Here is a 17710-nt window from a genome sequence, read left to right as displayed (position 1 = left end):
ATCCAGTAGTGGCAAACCCTTATACTTTGCTGACTAAATTAAGGAATAGTCAAGTCTGGTTTACCGTACTGGATTTAAAAGATGCCTTCTTCTGCCTACCTTTAGCCACTGAAAGCCAAAACCTATTTGCCTTTGAATGGGAAAACCCTGACTCAGGCAGAAAGACACAGTTAACGTGGACAGTGCTACCACAAGGATTCAAGAATAGCCCCACTATTTTTGGAAACCAATTAGCAAAGGAACTTGAAACTTGGACACCTCCGGACACTGAAGGGGCTTTGTTACAATACGTAGATGATCTCTTAATAGCTACCGAGACTAAAGAGAGTTGCATTCAATGGACTATAAGTCTCCTTAATTTTCTGGGTTTAAATGTATATCGAGTCTCTCAACAGAAAGTCCAGCTGGTTCAACAACACGTGACCTACTTGGGATTTGGAATTTCGGGAGGTCAGCGAGAACTAGGAACTGAACGTAAGGAAGTCATTTGCCAGACTCCAGAACCTCAAACGGTAAAGGAGCTACGAACCTTTCTAGGAATGACAGGTTGGTGTCGCCTTTGGATTTATAATTATGGACTAATGGTAAAGCCTCTATATGAATTGATAAAGAGTAATCAGTCAAAGTTAGTCTGGACTGGAGAAGCACGAAACACCTTCAAACAACTTAAACGAGAATTGATGCAAGCTCCAGCTTTGGGATTACCGGATCTTTCGAAACCCTTCTGGTTGTTTTCTCATGAGAGACAAGGGATAGCTTTGGGAGTACTAGCACAAAGATTGGGTCCCTATAAACGAGCAGTAGCTTACTTCTCTAAACAATTAGATGAAGTAAGTAAAGGATGGCCCGGATGCCTTCGAGCTGTTGCAGCTGTTGTTATCAATATACAAGAAGCTCGGAAGTTTACAATGGGACAGAAAATGATAGTGTTAGTCTCCCATATGGTCTCAACAGTTTTGGAACAAAAAGGAAACCATTGACTTTCACCACAGAGATTTGAAAATATCAAGCAATATTAGTAGAACAAGATGATGTGGAAATTGTGGTCACTAACGTCGTAAATCCAGCTTCTTTCCTTAGCGGAACTCTGGATGAACCTATAACTCATAACTGTATAGAAACAATGGAGACTGGGTATTCTAGTCGACCCGATCTTAAGGAGGAACCTTTAGAAGATGCTGATGAATCTTGGTATACTGATGGGAGCAGCTTTGTAAAACAAGGACAACGTAAGGCAGGATATGCTGTTACAACTACTCAACAGGTAATCGAGTCCAAACCATTACTCCCTGGGACGTCCACCCAGAAACCACAGGTAATTGCACTTACGTGAGCACTGGAACTGGCAGCAGGAAGGAAAATAAATATTTGGACAGATTCTAAATATGCATTCGGCATGATACATGCTCATGGAGCGATTTGGAAAGAACGTGGATTGCTGACTGCTCAGGGAAAAAAAAAAAAAAAAAAAATATGCTGAAGAAATTTTAAAATTGTTAGAGGCTGCAAAACAATCAGAAAAGGTAGCTATCATGCATTGTCAAGGACTCCAAAAGGGAAACGCTGATTTTGAAATTGGAAATCGATTGGCAGATCAGGAGGCTAAACAGGCAGCTGAAATAACTGAGGTGAAGGCATTGTCTTTAATACCAGACGGTAAAATCCAAACTATATACATGAACCAAAAAGCCAAATTATACAAAAGAAGACTTAAAATTAATTGAAGATTTGAAAGGTAAAATGAAACCAGATAGATGAGTATATTTAAAAGATAACTGTGTAATAATACCCTCTAATTTGATATGGCCCATAGTTTTTACAGAACACAATAAAACACATCGGGAAGCTGACACATTGCATAAGAGCATGAGTCAGACATTAGTGGGATGAAATTTATACACAACAATAAAACAAGTAACTTAACAATGTAGCATCTGTTTACGTAATAACCCCAATACCAGGAATAGAATAAAATTTGGAATAATTGGTAAAGGAAATTATCTGGGACAACAGTGGTAAATTGATTTTTTCAGAACTCCCTAGAAAAGGGGGGTTTTGTTATTTACTGGTTCTGACTGACATGTTTCCAGGATGGCCCGAAGCTTTTCCTTGTCGAACACTTGTTAAATGAAATAATACCATGCTTTAGGATTCCAGTAGCAATGCCTTCTGAGAGAGGTTCGCATTTTTGTGTGCAAGTGGTACAACAGATAAGTAAGATTCTAAAGATAGATTGGCAACTGCATACTCTTTATAGACTGCAGGCAAGTGGACAGGTAGAAAAATGAACCATTTAATTAAACAACAAATAGCTAAAATCGGACAAGAGGCTAATTTGTCATGGCCTCAATCCCTCCCTTTAGCATTACTTAGAATTAGAGTTAAACCTAGAGTAAAGAAGAATTTGAGCCCCTTTGAAATTTTATATGGAAGGCCATATCAATTTATATTTAGTGGAGAGGATCTAATGCAGCTGGGATCAGAATATTTATATACTTATATAACTGAACTTCAAAAACAATTAAATAAAGTACATAAATTTGTGTTAGGGACCAGGGCTAGAGGGTTGGATCAACCAATCCACCCCTTTAAGCCTGCGGAATATATGTATAAAGACTTTTTCAGGACAACCCCTACAGGAAAAATGGAATGGACTGTATCAAGTGTTGCTGACAACTCACACTGCTATCAAGATTAGAGAACAAGCCGCTTGGATCCACTATTCCCGAGTGAAGAAGGCTCCAGGAGCTCCTGAAAAGTAACACTAGGTGACAATGAACTGAAACTAAAGCTTAGTCGATTAAGATGAGGACATTATGGTCGGGAGTATTTGGTAATATGGTTGGTAGAAAATTTGTTCATAGAATTGTTTTGTTTTTATGGCTTATAGTTGTAATTGGGATTCAGGAAGGTGCCTCTGTGATAATAGAGAATGGTGGGTGGCCTTGAACTAAAGCCGTAACAACAGAGGATAAGAACTTTAATGGAAAGTTATCAGTTATGGTCATCTGGCGAACAAATGGTAACTATTTATAAAAACCATCAGAATGGTGAAAATTAGGAGAAGAGTGGACACAAGATAATGTATCCTGAGCTCTTAGTTGTATGCAAGCACAGTTATGGTTGCAGGCAACGGCTGCCTTGATCATTAGGGAAGGAAGTAAAGGCATTTTTCCGGCTGAAGTCCAAAAGGCAGTCTGGGACAATGCCAATGATTTTGAGAAGTTCCAGTCCTCGTGGACCCTGGTAAATTGTACTTATGCCCATTATTGACATGGCTACTGCCTTCGTGCTTACTATACGGATGGAGAATGGGAAACGGCAGTCTGTAAATCTAGAATCATGTGTTACCGGGGAACAACGAGGATTTATTTGTGAAAGCAATACAATTGAGGCTCAGGATGTATGTTTTGACACGGAGCAAGGTATCTGCCACTTTGAAATTCATCCAAATACCAGTCAAAAGACTGTGCTTGTATATGTTGGTAAAGGGTGCGTGTGTTTAAGAACTGCTTGTGATTTTGTAGAAATAGACAAGGAGAATATAACTCTCCATAGCAAAAATCATTCTAATTTTTGTATTTGTAACTTTGTTAGAATCGTCGGGTGTGATTTTCTATATTTAGCACCAGTGGTATCCCACCAGCTGATCAAGTCTAACAACACAATGTATCATAAGTTACTACCTACACCTATTGGGATGAACCTCACACTAGTGAAGCAACTAGTTAAACACCAAGACCTGATTAGAATTTTAAAAGGTATTCAGGAAAATGGAAAGAAGACTCTAATTACTGTCCATCATGATACAAAGGAAATAAGCAGAGTTTTGCAGAGAGTGAAACGAGACACAAGTCACAACTGGTGGGATACACTTTTTGGATGGTCGCCAACTGCAACTGGGATTTTGAACACACTGAGTCACCCAATTATTGTTTTATTGATATTGGTTGGTATAAGTTTAATATTGTCTTTTGTATTACTTGTTTGGAATTGGAAATTGTTACAACGAATGTCCATGTTAGCCTCCTTGACAAATGTGCATGGTAAAGTATTGAGGGGTACATATCATAAAGACTGGGAAGAAAATTTCCGTATTAAGTAAAAGAATTTACTAGATTTTCCAGAAAAGGGGGGAATGATATAGTATAAACTCACTTTAGAATAAAACTTGTGGTTAAAAGTTAGCAAGGACAAAGTAAACGACATCTTGTTATCTGTAGACCTTTTGTTATGTTTAAGCATCTTGTTATTTGAAAACATCCCAGTATCTGTTAACCGTTAGTCAGGCTGAGACTTGAGATAACTTGAGTCAATTGTCTTGTCTTGTTAACTGAGACTTCCTGTTATCTGCCGACCCTCAGTTAAACTGAAAGCCAACACAGCATTTTTACAGCTTGGAAAACAACTGATTAAGCAAAGGTGAAAAGTGCATTACGAGGAAGACCTACGGCCTTCCTCCCAAAGACCACTGCCCACATCCTGGAGACCCCGGCCCACAATTCTTGGAAGGCTTTGCGCAAGCGCAAGGACTGATAAGCTAATTAGCATACGAAGCGAGGGTAGGCGGGGTTAGGTGATGAATATGTATGCATGCTAATTGAATATTCATTGTTTCGCTGTATAAATATGAGATATTTTGTCACTTCGGATATGCACGATAGGCGGAAGGATCCCCCGTGCATCCAGCGCTGCAATAAAGAATATACCACTTAAGGAAATTTCGGCTTTGATCATTAAATCAATACCAGAGCTCATCTCCATTCAAGACTCAGTTTTCACAGAATCACAGAGTGGCTGAGGTTGGAAGGGACCTCTAAATGTCATCCAGTCCAACCCCCCTGACAAGCAGGATCACTTAGAGCACATTGTGCAGGACAGCATCCAGGCAGGTTTTGAATATCTCCAGAAAAGGAGACTCCACCAACCTCTCTGGGTGACCTGTCCCAGTGCTGTCACCCTCAGAGTAAAGAAGTGCCCTCTCATATTCAGCCAGAACTTCCTGAGCTTCGGTTTGTGCCCAAAACTGAACTTTCTGGCAAATCTGCAAAAATTACTTTATCTAAATATTGGTTAGAAAAGTAGGCAAAACATTTTTACAACACTGACCAGTGTTACCATCTGCTATGCTTCAGTGTGTGAAGAAACACTATGCTAAGCTCAAAGCTACAATGGCAACCCAGCTGCTACACAGGTCAAGGCCAGCTATGCGTACACCAAGGGTACTCCCTTTGGTAGACTCCAGGTCTAAACCAGCTCTTACTACTCACTTAACTGCTATTTGCATTGGTCCAGACTCAGATGTAATAATCCTTCCTCATAGCAGTGATACCAGGAATGAAAAAGGGGAAGAAAAAAAACAAAAACAAAAACAACCAACCTAACAAAAATCCTAGCCTGCCTTCTTTAAGAATGGCTAGGATGTTTTCTCTGCAGACTAAGCCTGCTTTAAGGATAACTAGAAGGAGTGTGTGCTGTAACCATATGCAAACAGCTTATAAGGACAATAAATCTTGCTAGCACTGGATCAGGATTCAGAGGCCAATGTATCTACAGTTGTTAAATGAAGTAACTGCACTGAAATACAGCAGGATAAGGTAGGCTATGGAGCAACTGCCAAGGTGTAAGCTTTCACCCCACAGCAAATGGGAGATCAGCACCGGAGTGTTGCCACACAGCATCCATTGCTAGGCAAAAGTTTGCACTTGGCAGTCAGCAGGAAATAAGCTGAGCACCACAAATCCATGGCCTACATCATCTCTTGCTACCAGGCCTACGCTCTTCATAAGAGTGTTCCTGTGACAGCGCCTAGGTCTTGGCACTGCTGGAGCCCTCAGTTTGTCAGGTATCCCTCCATGTGTTAGGGCTGGATGAAATTTATTAGTACATTAAAGCATTTCCAATAACTCTCAGTGTTACTTTATTAAATAGCATCAAAGACACTAGAGGTGATGGGTTTGGAATCCTTGTGCCTTTAATACATTTAAGTAACTGCAAATAAGATAACTTTGGTCACTAGGAAATCAGGAAGTAAAATGGGGAAAGGGAAATCTAAAAGACCAAACTGCTGTGAAATTCAGATTTATAAATTAATGAGATTACTAATTACAGATTGCATGCATTTAATTAGCTTCAGAAACAAAGGAACACATTCATTCACAAGACACAGGAGAACACTTGGGGTGGATTTTTAAAGATTAACCTCAAGCTAGGCAACACCCCCACCCGCAAAAAAGAAAAAAGTATTTGGTGGACCAGATTAAATCAAGCCATTAAAATATCCTAACTCATTGATGGCACAGAATCAAGACACTGAAAATTCTGAGTTGCAGAAATTCGTATATAAAATTTCTGCTGAATAGAGCCTTACAGTAAATGTGTTAAGCTGTTAGTGGTTAACAAAACTAAGTAAAATATAAAATGCATGCTCAGGAACTACCAGTCGAACTCACTGGCATTTATACTTTTAATACATCCATTATCAGCAATGGATATTAAGCCAGAAAAATGCAGCTCCTAGATTGTAAGATTTTTTTTTAAAGCTTTTAAAAACAGAAGAAGCCTCCATAAGCAAAATAAACAGCAAAATTAATAATAATAAAAAAGCAAACATGGCAAACATTGCAAAAGAACTGCCAATGTTAGATGAAAAATATACAAAAACCCAACAAGCAACAGAAAAGTGTGAAAGATGTCATGAAAACAAATTTATTCTTGAAAAAACAATCCAAGCAGCTAAGCCTGTTTCCTTAGACTTCATGCTGGTTTACGTATATTCCTAGTAAGCTTCAGAATTGTCACTCATACCTAACCAGAATGAATATTGTGGAAGTGGATCAAAGAAAGTATTAGAATCATCAAAATCAATACATCAGTGCATTAGGCAAAATCATGAACTACGTTAATCAAAATTAAGGAGAGAAAGCGTACAATTAATACTGTAAGAAATTCACAGAACCAAATCCCTGATTTCTACGCACCATAATCTCTGTGTTTTGTCAATCACAGTACGCTCTACAATGCTATCAAATGAAGCCACAAGTTAAAAGGACACTGAATTTTTTACTTGGAAAATACCTATCACAGGCTGTACATATTATTTCTTTTCTGGATTAGAGATTTACTTTCAAGTGAAGAGGAGAGACAAATTATTTTCTCACTTGTAATCTTCACATGCAGAATTACAGTTTGTACTTTCTCTAGCATAAAACTGCATTTATTAACAGATATATCTGCAGATTTTACTCAACAAAACTGATGGCCCCCAAGAGGCAATATCTATTTCCAGCATTATATAAAATCATAAGAAGTTTAGGACTAATGGAGACTTAAGACAATTAACTGTTTTTAAAAAATTACAGTGTCCTTTTAAAAACAGCCAAATATTTGTTGTTTATTTGGCACTAGAACAGTGACAACATATTGGAATAAATACTACCGATTTGTGACAGTTTCTGATTTGAAAAGGATTCTTACCTTTAGATGTGACAAACAGTTCTGCAGGAAAACGTGCCAGTTATTTAAAAAAAACTGTTTCTGACTGACACACAACAGGCAGGTGATCAATGGATACAAAGCCTACGAGTAGGGGGGAAAAAGAATTGATCAAATTGCTCTTTGCATACCTTCCAAGTCTTGTACATCGAGAATGAGATACAGTAGGTTCTTGTGTCAGGTTCTCACAGCAGCTAGGACTGGTCACCAGTTTAGCACTGTGCCATAGCCTTTCCTTCCCCTGCACTAGGACATGCCTGCCAGCCAGGACTGGCTGGTGTAAGCTAGGTGCTGCACAGCTCATGGTATTAGTATAGGGCCAGGGCAATGGGACTACAGTGGAACTCATCTCCTAGCAAGGCCTGATCTCAAACGAAGACTGATGGCAGATCTCGCCCCGCTTACAATATTTGCTCTTTCCCTGCAATCAGATCATTCATTTCATGGGGTCTTAAGTGCTGGGAGAGGGAACCGCCTTTAAGGGGAAAAATATAACCAAAAACATACATAATCAACTCAGTTGATTATGATGCAGGCTTAAGATGGTCAGAAATTTTACTTAATAAAAGTAGACTTTGAGGAGCAGTAACAAAACCTGTCTAATAAAATCTGTGAATATGCAAATTTTCTTGATTGAATTTGCTTTATTTACATAAGATTTGTTTAAATACTCTATCTCTTTAGGAAATACAAGATGGTGATTAATGCCAGATCTGACTGCAGATTACCTTTTTGTGGAATAAAAATTATAGAAAGAGGATAAATTCGTAAATTGTAATATTGATATAGTAAAGCTTCTGAATTCCTAAATAGAACGGTGAATCCTAAAATCAACTATTCTATTCTTATATAATAAGTTTAACCATATATAATAACGTATGCTTTATATGTTGGAAAAAAGAAAAAGTATAGGAAGGGAGAAAACAGGCAGAGCAGGGCTACTAACAGGCTCTATTTTGCTGGAAAAGCAAATACGCCTGCATGCTGCTTCTATCCTTTAATTAAATACGATTTAAATATACAGACTCCCTGAACATAAGTTCTTACTAGAAGAGACATTAGGTTAAGTAACTGTGCTAAAACCATCTAAAATAAGAACAAGTATCAATTTCAAGACAATCTCACAAGTGGGATAACAGAGCACATAGCTAGCACGAAAAATAGATCAAAATTAGAGCAAAAGCAATATACACAGCGTGAATTGAACTGTATTGAACTGAGGAGTTCAGATTTAAATTAATACAGCTGTTAGGTTTTCTTAAGATAATGCACTAGCTTAAAAGCCTAAGATGAGCAAAATGGAGAAGTTGAAATATTTCTTTAAAATACCAGCGAATGCTTCTTTCTTGAACTCAAGTCAAAGGTAGTCTGATAAAGCATCTCCACAAAATTTTTCAAACATGGCACATTCACTTCATTTTTAACAGCCTATTAAAAAAAATACACACATAAATTGGTTTAAAGTTTTATGAAAAAGGTAGTAAAAATATACAGTAAGACATCCATGAATTTAAGAATGTTCAAACATTAAATTTCGTGTTAGATAAGTATTTGACTATTATCTGTCTGAAATATAAACAAAAACATAATGAATCATGTCATATACTACAACCACACAGGTCAAAAAATAATATAAAAAAGTAAAACAAAGAAAACATAAACCACTGTTTTTAAAATATGGTCTGCATTCCATAAGTAAAGAAGAGTAAGTAAAGTATATGTCACCAACTAACAAAGAAGGACGCTGAAACCCTCAAAAAGTGTACTTTCATTTATTTCAAAAATAATATGCATAACTTTTTAACTGATCCCTTTTCTGCTGTTACCCTTTTCTTTTATATTCCCCAGTTCTGAAAACTAGGAGCTTAAAGGAAAAGAGACACAGGATTGCCAGCCGATCAATAATATAAGCGGTCTTTTTTCAGCTTTCATAATCAATGAAAGAGACACACTTGCCCCTATAACTTTTTTTACTCAATCTGCCCTTGCATGCAAAATAGCCTTCCCTCTACAAACCACGCAGCTACGTTCTTCATTAAACCCCCCTCCAAGTCTCTCAGAATTGTCTCTGGATACCCCTGATAATCAATTTAAACGTAATTTTGAATGTACTGCTTTATACATTTTTTTTTCCTAGAAGATATCTTTTTTAAAAGTACGCAAGATAAAGAACATGCATTTACAGCACTGCAGAAGCAATTGTACTTCCCCTAATTTTGAAATTTTTTTGACAGAGAACCTGAAAGGTAAAACCAATTTTCTTAATTCCCTGCTCTTTCCAATATAAGCTATTTGTTTTTAGTTTTTTATTATTGAAACAGGAGTTATTAAAAGATACATCATGTCCATCTTTCTTAGAACGCTGAAATATTCACGATGCAGACACATAAAAAATAGCATATGATCTCTCTGTAATGTGTGAAAACCCCAAAAGAACTGACAAAGTATTTACATTTGAACCCAATTCCTAAATGTCCCCAAACTATTACTCTTTTGCTATTCTTAAGCTCTATGTTGTTCTGTACCCTCTAGCTCCACATGAGAAATTAGTCAGTTGTTGCCACCACCACATTCCTGCTTTTGGATATAACCTTGGGCTTATAGACCAGCCTTATCTTCTGCAGTGGAAAATATTCAGTCATCCATTACACCTGCAGGGTTCTAATCAGGTCTTATTTTTAAAAATGCCTGAATGACTAAGCAAGAGAATGATAGTAAAGAAGCAACAGTGCTGAAACCCAATAGCTTACTCACTGAAGTGATTTTCTGTACCCAAGATACAGGAAATCCAGACTCTGTTCTTTCATCTTCTTCAAAAAAGATTCAAAGTGTCATCCTACATCTTCCAAGAGAATGACTAAACCTCTCAACTCTATTTCCATCCAGGATGGGGTTTTCAGCTTCTGTTTAAGAAGCTCCATTTGTATGGAATGATTAAGGATTCAATGAGTCAGAAAGATTAAGAGTCCCTCACCAAACCCTTAAAGCACTGACTCAATCCATATTTGTAGGAGGAAGAGATCCACAGATCGCCACAAACACACAACCATTCCGCACTGCTGATGTGCATTACAACCAAGCAGTTCCAATTCCCAAATGCTGCTTCTGCCTAATTAATACATGTGCTGTTTTTACTATTTAAATTACAAATTTGTAAACTAATAATCATATCTACCTAAATGCTAACTACTTTCACTATTCACCCCCACTCCACCTGACAAGTAACTTTGGAATTCCAAGTGAAAAATGCATTTACTTCTTAACAGGACAGCTAATTCTTCTTTAGAAAAGAGTAGAAATACGTCCAGGTGAAATCAAGACTTGACTCAATATACAGTTAATCTACCTCTCTGTGGTAATGCTTTAAAAGAAATAACCGTATCCCATCTAAATTTTTCAGTAGTTCCAAAGTTAAGAAATCTAGAGAGAGAAATGTATCTCTGCAGCTCAAGACAAGATAGATATATTTGAAAGAGAAAGTAGAGGTCAGAGATACTCTCCTATACTAGTTTTTTTCTTTTTGAATAATACTTCACACTCTTCCTACCTGACTGTAAAAACATTACATATCTCAGTTTATTCTGAAGGACCTTACAGGTTTCAGCTAATAAATAAAGTCAATGGGACTAAAATAAACTAATAACAAAAATTTAAGCACAGGAAGTTTCTGTCTTTTAGAACATCTAGAAGATGACATAGTGCTGTGGTGATATATGGGTCTAGAAAACAGTGTTAAAAGGTTCTGAAAAAAGTTGGGAAACTAATATGCAAAACATACTTACACATTTCCCTTCAAAAGGTTATGTAGGTGCTTGTAATTTGCTTTATAGCATTTTAAAACACGTAAAATACAATGTAATGGGGATCATTGGAAGCAATTTTAACAATGAGTTTAACTGTAAGTGAGGGAAGCGGAAGGAGAAGAAAATACTTACAGCAGCCACAGGGATGAGAATTTCCACAAACAAACCAGCAAGTGCATGTTTTATATCTTTATCTTTTACTTCCAGGAAGTATTGAGCACATTCCTTTGTGATGAAGCATTAAGAAAAGATTTCAAAAATAAGAAAGACTTAGAAATGTCACTGTACCATAAATACTCCTAACAGTATCACAGTAATTACTAGGTCAAATTTAAAAAATACAATGTGTTTACAATGTGTTTTAGTTAGACTTATTTTCCTTGACAATAGCAACCTTACAAAAGATGAGAAACTTTAAATACTTTTTCACAAGGAATAAAAAATGGGGGGGGGGGGGGGGGGGGGAGAGGGAAGAAGAACATCTGAAATACCAGATGATAGGGTTTCTTTTCCTACTAAAATAATGATAATAAAAAAAATGCACGCTTTTCCTCAGAGTATTCCCATTTCCAAAAGTAAATACCTATCTTATACTAAAATTATTAGAATGTAGTATTTTACATTTTTATATACTCATCTTAATTTTCAAGATGACAATGATACAAAGACACAAAGACAATTTTACAGGCAAATAAATATCCATACACATGTATGCATGCTCCACTATATGAAATTGACCACTCTGTGCACAAACTAAAGTATCCATGTGTGTGTTAAGTCTTCTCAGGACTAATATAGATGTTAACTATAATATGGGTTTGCCACATGATTGGGACAACTTAGAATGGGTACTCAACAATCAAAACCATGCTTATTTCAGTTTGCTATGATGTTTGTTTACCTGCATGAACTGAAACGATGCTTCAAAATCCTCCACAGGATACATCTTTACCCGAAAAAACTTCATTCCCATAATCAAACTGATGATACTTTGTACTACATGAGGACTCTGTTCTTTTTGCCGCAGTTCTTTTAATTCGGTGACAAACTTTTTCCTAACAGCTTGAAACCTGAACAAAGGATATCAATAGCAATTATTGGCATTTTTAGTTATTTTTAGTTACTTTTACATTATGTCTTCGACTTTGAACTTTATGCTGTTAATGATAATGGCACCTACAGTAAACAAAACACAGGCAAGATGAACCCTGATATTTAAAAGTGAGGTATTTAAGAGTGTCTATGATGATTAGCACATTAGAATACACTTGTTAACAGAACAACAACTATGGACTGATTGCAAGCCTCCTTTCCCTGCACCTAGAGACTTACAGCAAAGCCGTTCAGTTTTGCACTGAAGATTATTCCTTGATTTGTTCAAATTATTGTGCTGGAAAGTGAGGAGGACATACCAGAGCACACTACCTATTAGTTACTGGGGCCATTAATAAATGCTGCTGTATTAAATATTCCTTAAGTCTAGAGTCATTTTTCCTGAACTTACTTTGATTGAGCAAGAACCCCTGTCACTTCTGCATATAAGTCTGCAATAATATGCACATTCCCAGTGTTGGTTCCTGAATACCTGAAAGAAAAGAAAAGCCACGAGTGTCAAATATATCCTTGTTCTTCTAAACCCTTAGAGAGTTCACAAATACAAAGAGAAAGATAACATTCCATACCATGGAGCATAACCACAAGAAAAATGAAAGTCATGCACAAAATGCATGGGTAACATTTAAAAGGGTGCAAATTTGTTGAGCAGACATACACTGCATAGGAAGTTTACTATTGCTATCTAACCTCAGACCTCTTTTCTGTGTCTGGTTGGCTATGCAAACCATTCTACGCAAAATAAACTATTATATTGAACACAGCTGTGCTCTTTCAAGATATGTTTTCAGTTATAAGATCATTGTTCTTTTACAGTATTATCACCAAAGTGTTACATGTGAGGCAATCAAAGGAGACCAATCATCACAGTGAAGCACAGGCTGATAATACACACGTTTAAAGAATACAGATGAAACTTACCCTTCCTTATGTTTAAAGTGCTTAAAAGCCAAGTTTAGAACTTCATGTACTAAAGGATCTGGCACTGGATGAACAGGTATCTGAAATAAAAATATTATTTACAGGTATGTAACTATGCATATGTGTGTGTATGAAGTACATAAACAGTACTGTATGTTGCCCTGGAGAAGTATTTCCTACCCTTGCCAAAGGACAAATCCTCTGCTGGCATATAATGTCAATTTAATTCTGCAAGATATGAACATTTACACAACCTGAATATCTAAAAATTTAAGCAATGCTACATATTGCCAAAAATACTGTATTTATTTATATGTATTAATAGTCTCTTAAATTATTTTGCACACTGGCTTTTAGTGACTAAATTCATAATGAAATAAACATCTAGTAGTAATCTAAACACTACGAGTTTGTTATTAAATTTTATCAGACTATGTTAATATCTTGATTAGCATCTTTCTATGATTCTACCTTGCGTGGTATTTATTACAGATTTATTACAATTATTACAGATTTAACCTCAAAATGCAATTAATCACTTACAAAGGAAGACAAAACCAAAAAATAAGAATGCAGAAGAAGTGATCATGGCAATTTAACACTTTCTGCAAATATAAGTAGCACAAGCATAAAAATTTTCGTAACACTAAGTAACAATTTGGTGACAAATTAAAAATCATGCATTCTTTAGAAGACCCTTTTAAAATGAGGTTGTTTAACACTACTGCTTTCCTCAGTTTCAAAATGAAACATTTGCCTAAAAATCAATATAACTTTTTTTAAAAAGCATTATATATACATATATATATGTAACTCTGAAGTCATAATATACTTAAATTTTCAAAGCAGTTGATGTAGGGACTAGGACAACTACTGAATGTTACTGGTAAACAGTGATTAAGACTAACAAAAATATATCAGAAGAAAAAAAATTATTGGCTACAGAAAATGAAGCACTTATTGCTTGGGAATTTCATACTCTCATGTGTCAAGAAAGCTATTTATCCAAGAATTTCTGGTTACTGAAACAGGCTGTTTACATGCATATATAATATATAATACAACGAGTAATATATAGTCACTTAAATACAAGACTTTTATTCCTACACAGGTCATGCCTGTTGCCCTCTCTCCAGCTGTTCTGTGCTTGTTACATAAAAGGCTGGATTGCACGGTTTGCACCCCATAAATCCAGTTTCTAGGAATTAAACAATGATAGGGCTTCCGAGAAGACAGGACGATGAATGGAATATGAATGTAAATACGTTTATTGACAGAAAGCCATCCTTTCCACACTTCTGACTGCCTAAAAGTAAATACTCTTTACAAGCAGAACACACAAACCCTCCTTCAGATAACGTGTAAGACTGAACAGTTCTTCTACTTGGCGTAGCTGGGTTCAGTGGCCCACTGAAGATCTTTCCCAAAGGAAAATATCCTTACCAGGGCACTTAGAAAAACAAACCGGGGTAGGGTGGGTGGAAAACATCATATACCTCATCTAGAAGTATAGCCTGATATGACTTGTGAATGCATTTAAATGCACAGAGAATCTTATCCCTTAGCTTGCAGAGGGGTGGTCTGTGTTAAAAACTTTTGTGGAATTTAGAAATCAATCAAAATACATGATGACAACCCAGTCCATCAGCCATGTAGAGGTCTGCTGGGTTTCTACAGATGATGAGGAAAGGCATTTAGACAAAAAAAAGTAATTTCTCCAACAGAAGAAACATGGCCAAAATCCAGAGACACTTCCACATTTAGAAGTTCAAGACCAGATACAGAGAATCCCTACTAAAAGGAAAGTAGCCATCAAAACCACACCAGAGTATTTAATCAGTACTTCCTCCACTGCTTCAAAAGGTTGAAGAATGACCGCTGAAGAAGCTGACTTCAGAAAAACCCTTGTCTGGAGTGCAAGCATCAACAGCTCACCAAGCATCACAGGAGGCACCACATCAGACCTAGATCAGACTCTCTTTAAGCCAAAACTTTGGCACTTCTGAAATCTGCACAATTGGCAACACATTCTCTTCTCGACAGAAAAACTGGTACCACTTCAAAATACAGCGGCTTGCCCATACAGTACTGCAATCCTAAACAATTTCTCACTTTCTCAGTGAATGATCAGCAGCTCTAGACTGTGCTTTACTATTTTCATTTTCCTTGTACCACAAATAGGCCATATACAACTACATAAACACCCTACAAATGATTTGCAAACTCAACCATATACCTTTCTTTACTAAATACAGAAAGCCATTTAATTTTCATATACCTGAAAAAAGTGTCTTTTTCATAAAAGATACAAAATACCTGACCAGATTTCTTGTCTCAAATACTTAAGTCTACATCTTTCAAATATTTTTATTAATTTTTATTAATATTTTTCTCCTCTCTATAAGAAAAAAGGCTGTTACTTGAAGCCAAACTCTACCCTCTTGTGCATATACATATGCAAATTTTATATTAAAAGAACTTGTGCATATGGATACCATCTAGAGCTACATTAGCAAAAGGCAAAACAAAATTGCACACCCTTTCCAATTAAAAAAAAAAAAAGCATTTTAGTCTTGCCATTCAATGACTTCATAATGTATTTCAAAAATGTTTAAGCACTCAAAAGGTGCTGAACATGAATAAAATGCTATTTTTACAGTTTTGCTTTTTGTACTACATTAGCAGCTTTGGCTTAGCGGATCCAAGAACTGAGATAACACAGTGCATAATTTTAGCCTTATATATGCTTATCATATATATGCTCCAATTTTGTATATAAAACTTTAGATGAGGTGACTAAAATTGACATAAAAAGCAAAAGATTAAAAGAAATTTGCAAAAGATTAAAAGAAATTTGCCAAAGCAAAAGAGCTTACCTGTTTTAGAACCTCTATTAAAACTAAACAAAAAATGAAATCTACAGCTAAGTCCCTCCTTTCAAGTAGATAGTCTCTTTCGCGTTGTTGGTCATCTCTAAAATAAGAAATCAAGAACACATGTATCATACACATGAATGAACACAAATACTACAGAGGAGACTACGTATCTTCCATGCAATCATAGCTGCACATATAAAAAAATGCTTAGAAAAACTATTGAGTTTGGTGCAGCACTAATATCTTGACTCCTCCCCTGAAAGGGTCTGCCAACAAACAAAACAACTCAAAATGGAGACAACTAGCTCGTTACCAGGGTCCAACTTCCTTCTTTATATCAACCAAACAAAATCATTAAGCCACTTCATGCATATTGCCTGTGCACGTTAAATACAGTACTTCAAAGAAACCCATCCTCTTCCTCCACAGATTTAGGTAATGACAGATCAAAGGTATAATGCTTGTCAAAAAAGCACAAAGAACTTACATTTTCTTATAAGACAGAAAAATATATATATTTTTTTTTTTTTCAAGAAAAACTCTTACCCCTTTGATTTTGTGCTAGATCGAGGTCTATATTCATAAGATTCATCTTCTGTTCCATTTTGACGCCTGTACCAGTCAAACAAGGTGCGTAATAAGGAGGGGAGACAGTGCTCTGCTACTGAGCTCATAGAGCTTATCAACTGAAAAAAAGGAGAAAAGGAGTTGAGCATGACAAAGCAATCAGATTTACATATTTAAACATACAATATCACAGAATCACAGAATTTCTAGGTTGGAAGAGACCTCAAGATCATCGAGTCCAACCTCTAACCTAACACTAACAGTCCCCACTAAACCATATCCCTAAGCTCTACATCTAAACGGCTTTTGAAGACTTCCAGGGATGGTGACTCCACCACCTCCCTGGGCAGCCCGTTCCAGTGCCTAACAACCCTTTCAGTAAAGAAATTCTTCCTAACATCTAACCTAAAACTCCCCTGGCGTAACTTTAGCCCATTCCCCCTCGTCCTGTCACCAGGCACATGGGAGAACAGGCCAGCCCCCACCTCGCTACAGCCTCCTTTAATGTACTTATACAGAGCAATAAGGTCACCCCTGAGCCTCCTCTTCTCCAGGCTGAACAAGCCCAGCTCCTTCAGCCGCTCCTCGTAGGACTTGTTCTCCAGGCCCCTCACCAGCTTCGTCGCCCTTCTTTGGACCCGCTCAAGCACCTCGATGTCCTTCTTGTAGCGAGGGGCCCAAAACTGAACACAGTACTCGAGGTGCGGCCTCACCAGAGCCGAGTACAGGGGGACAATCACCTCCCTAGCCCTGCTGGTCACAGTGTTTCTGATACAATATATTTAAATTTAAATATAGTTGCACTTTCAGAGTGGTGTTTAACATTTAGGAATCATACATGTCTATTGGATAATTTTACAAATTAGCAAAGGATGTTCCTGACTGCTTCCATCTGGATTTCTGAAGCATGCCTACCTTTACACTATGACAGATAAA

The 17710-nt window shown here is 36.8% G+C and overlaps 1 protein-coding gene across 11 annotated transcripts in view; it reads right to left on the bottom strand.

Moving 5' to 3' along the window:
• The window catches only part of FRYL (FRY like transcription coactivator), a 176231-nt gene that overhangs the window by 76243 nt on the left and 82278 nt on the right, over positions 1-17710 (bottom strand). For all 11 annotated transcript variants that reach the window (XM_072037629.1, XM_027457111.3, XM_027457109.3 and 8 more), the window contains 8 exons: positions 16754-16893; positions 16208-16304; positions 13332-13411; positions 12802-12882; positions 12199-12367; positions 11430-11522; positions 8824-8922; positions 7477-7578 (listed from right to left, as the gene is read on the bottom strand). In XM_072037629.1, coding sequence (XP_071893730.1) covers positions 7477-7578; positions 8824-8922; positions 11430-11522; positions 12199-12367; positions 12802-12882; positions 13332-13411; positions 16208-16304; positions 16754-16893 — 861 coding nt within the window. The remainder of the gene's footprint in view (positions 1-7476; positions 7579-8823; positions 8923-11429; positions 11523-12198; positions 12368-12801; positions 12883-13331; positions 13412-16207; positions 16305-16753; positions 16894-17710) is intronic.

This window comes from Anas platyrhynchos, chromosome 4, assembly GCF_047663525.1.
Source record: "Anas platyrhynchos isolate ZD024472 breed Pekin duck chromosome 4, IASCAAS_PekinDuck_T2T, whole genome shotgun sequence".
Classification (NCBI taxonomy): domain Eukaryota; kingdom Metazoa; phylum Chordata; class Aves; order Anseriformes; family Anatidae; genus Anas; species Anas platyrhynchos.
This window is presented reverse-complemented; position numbering and strand designations above follow the sequence as displayed.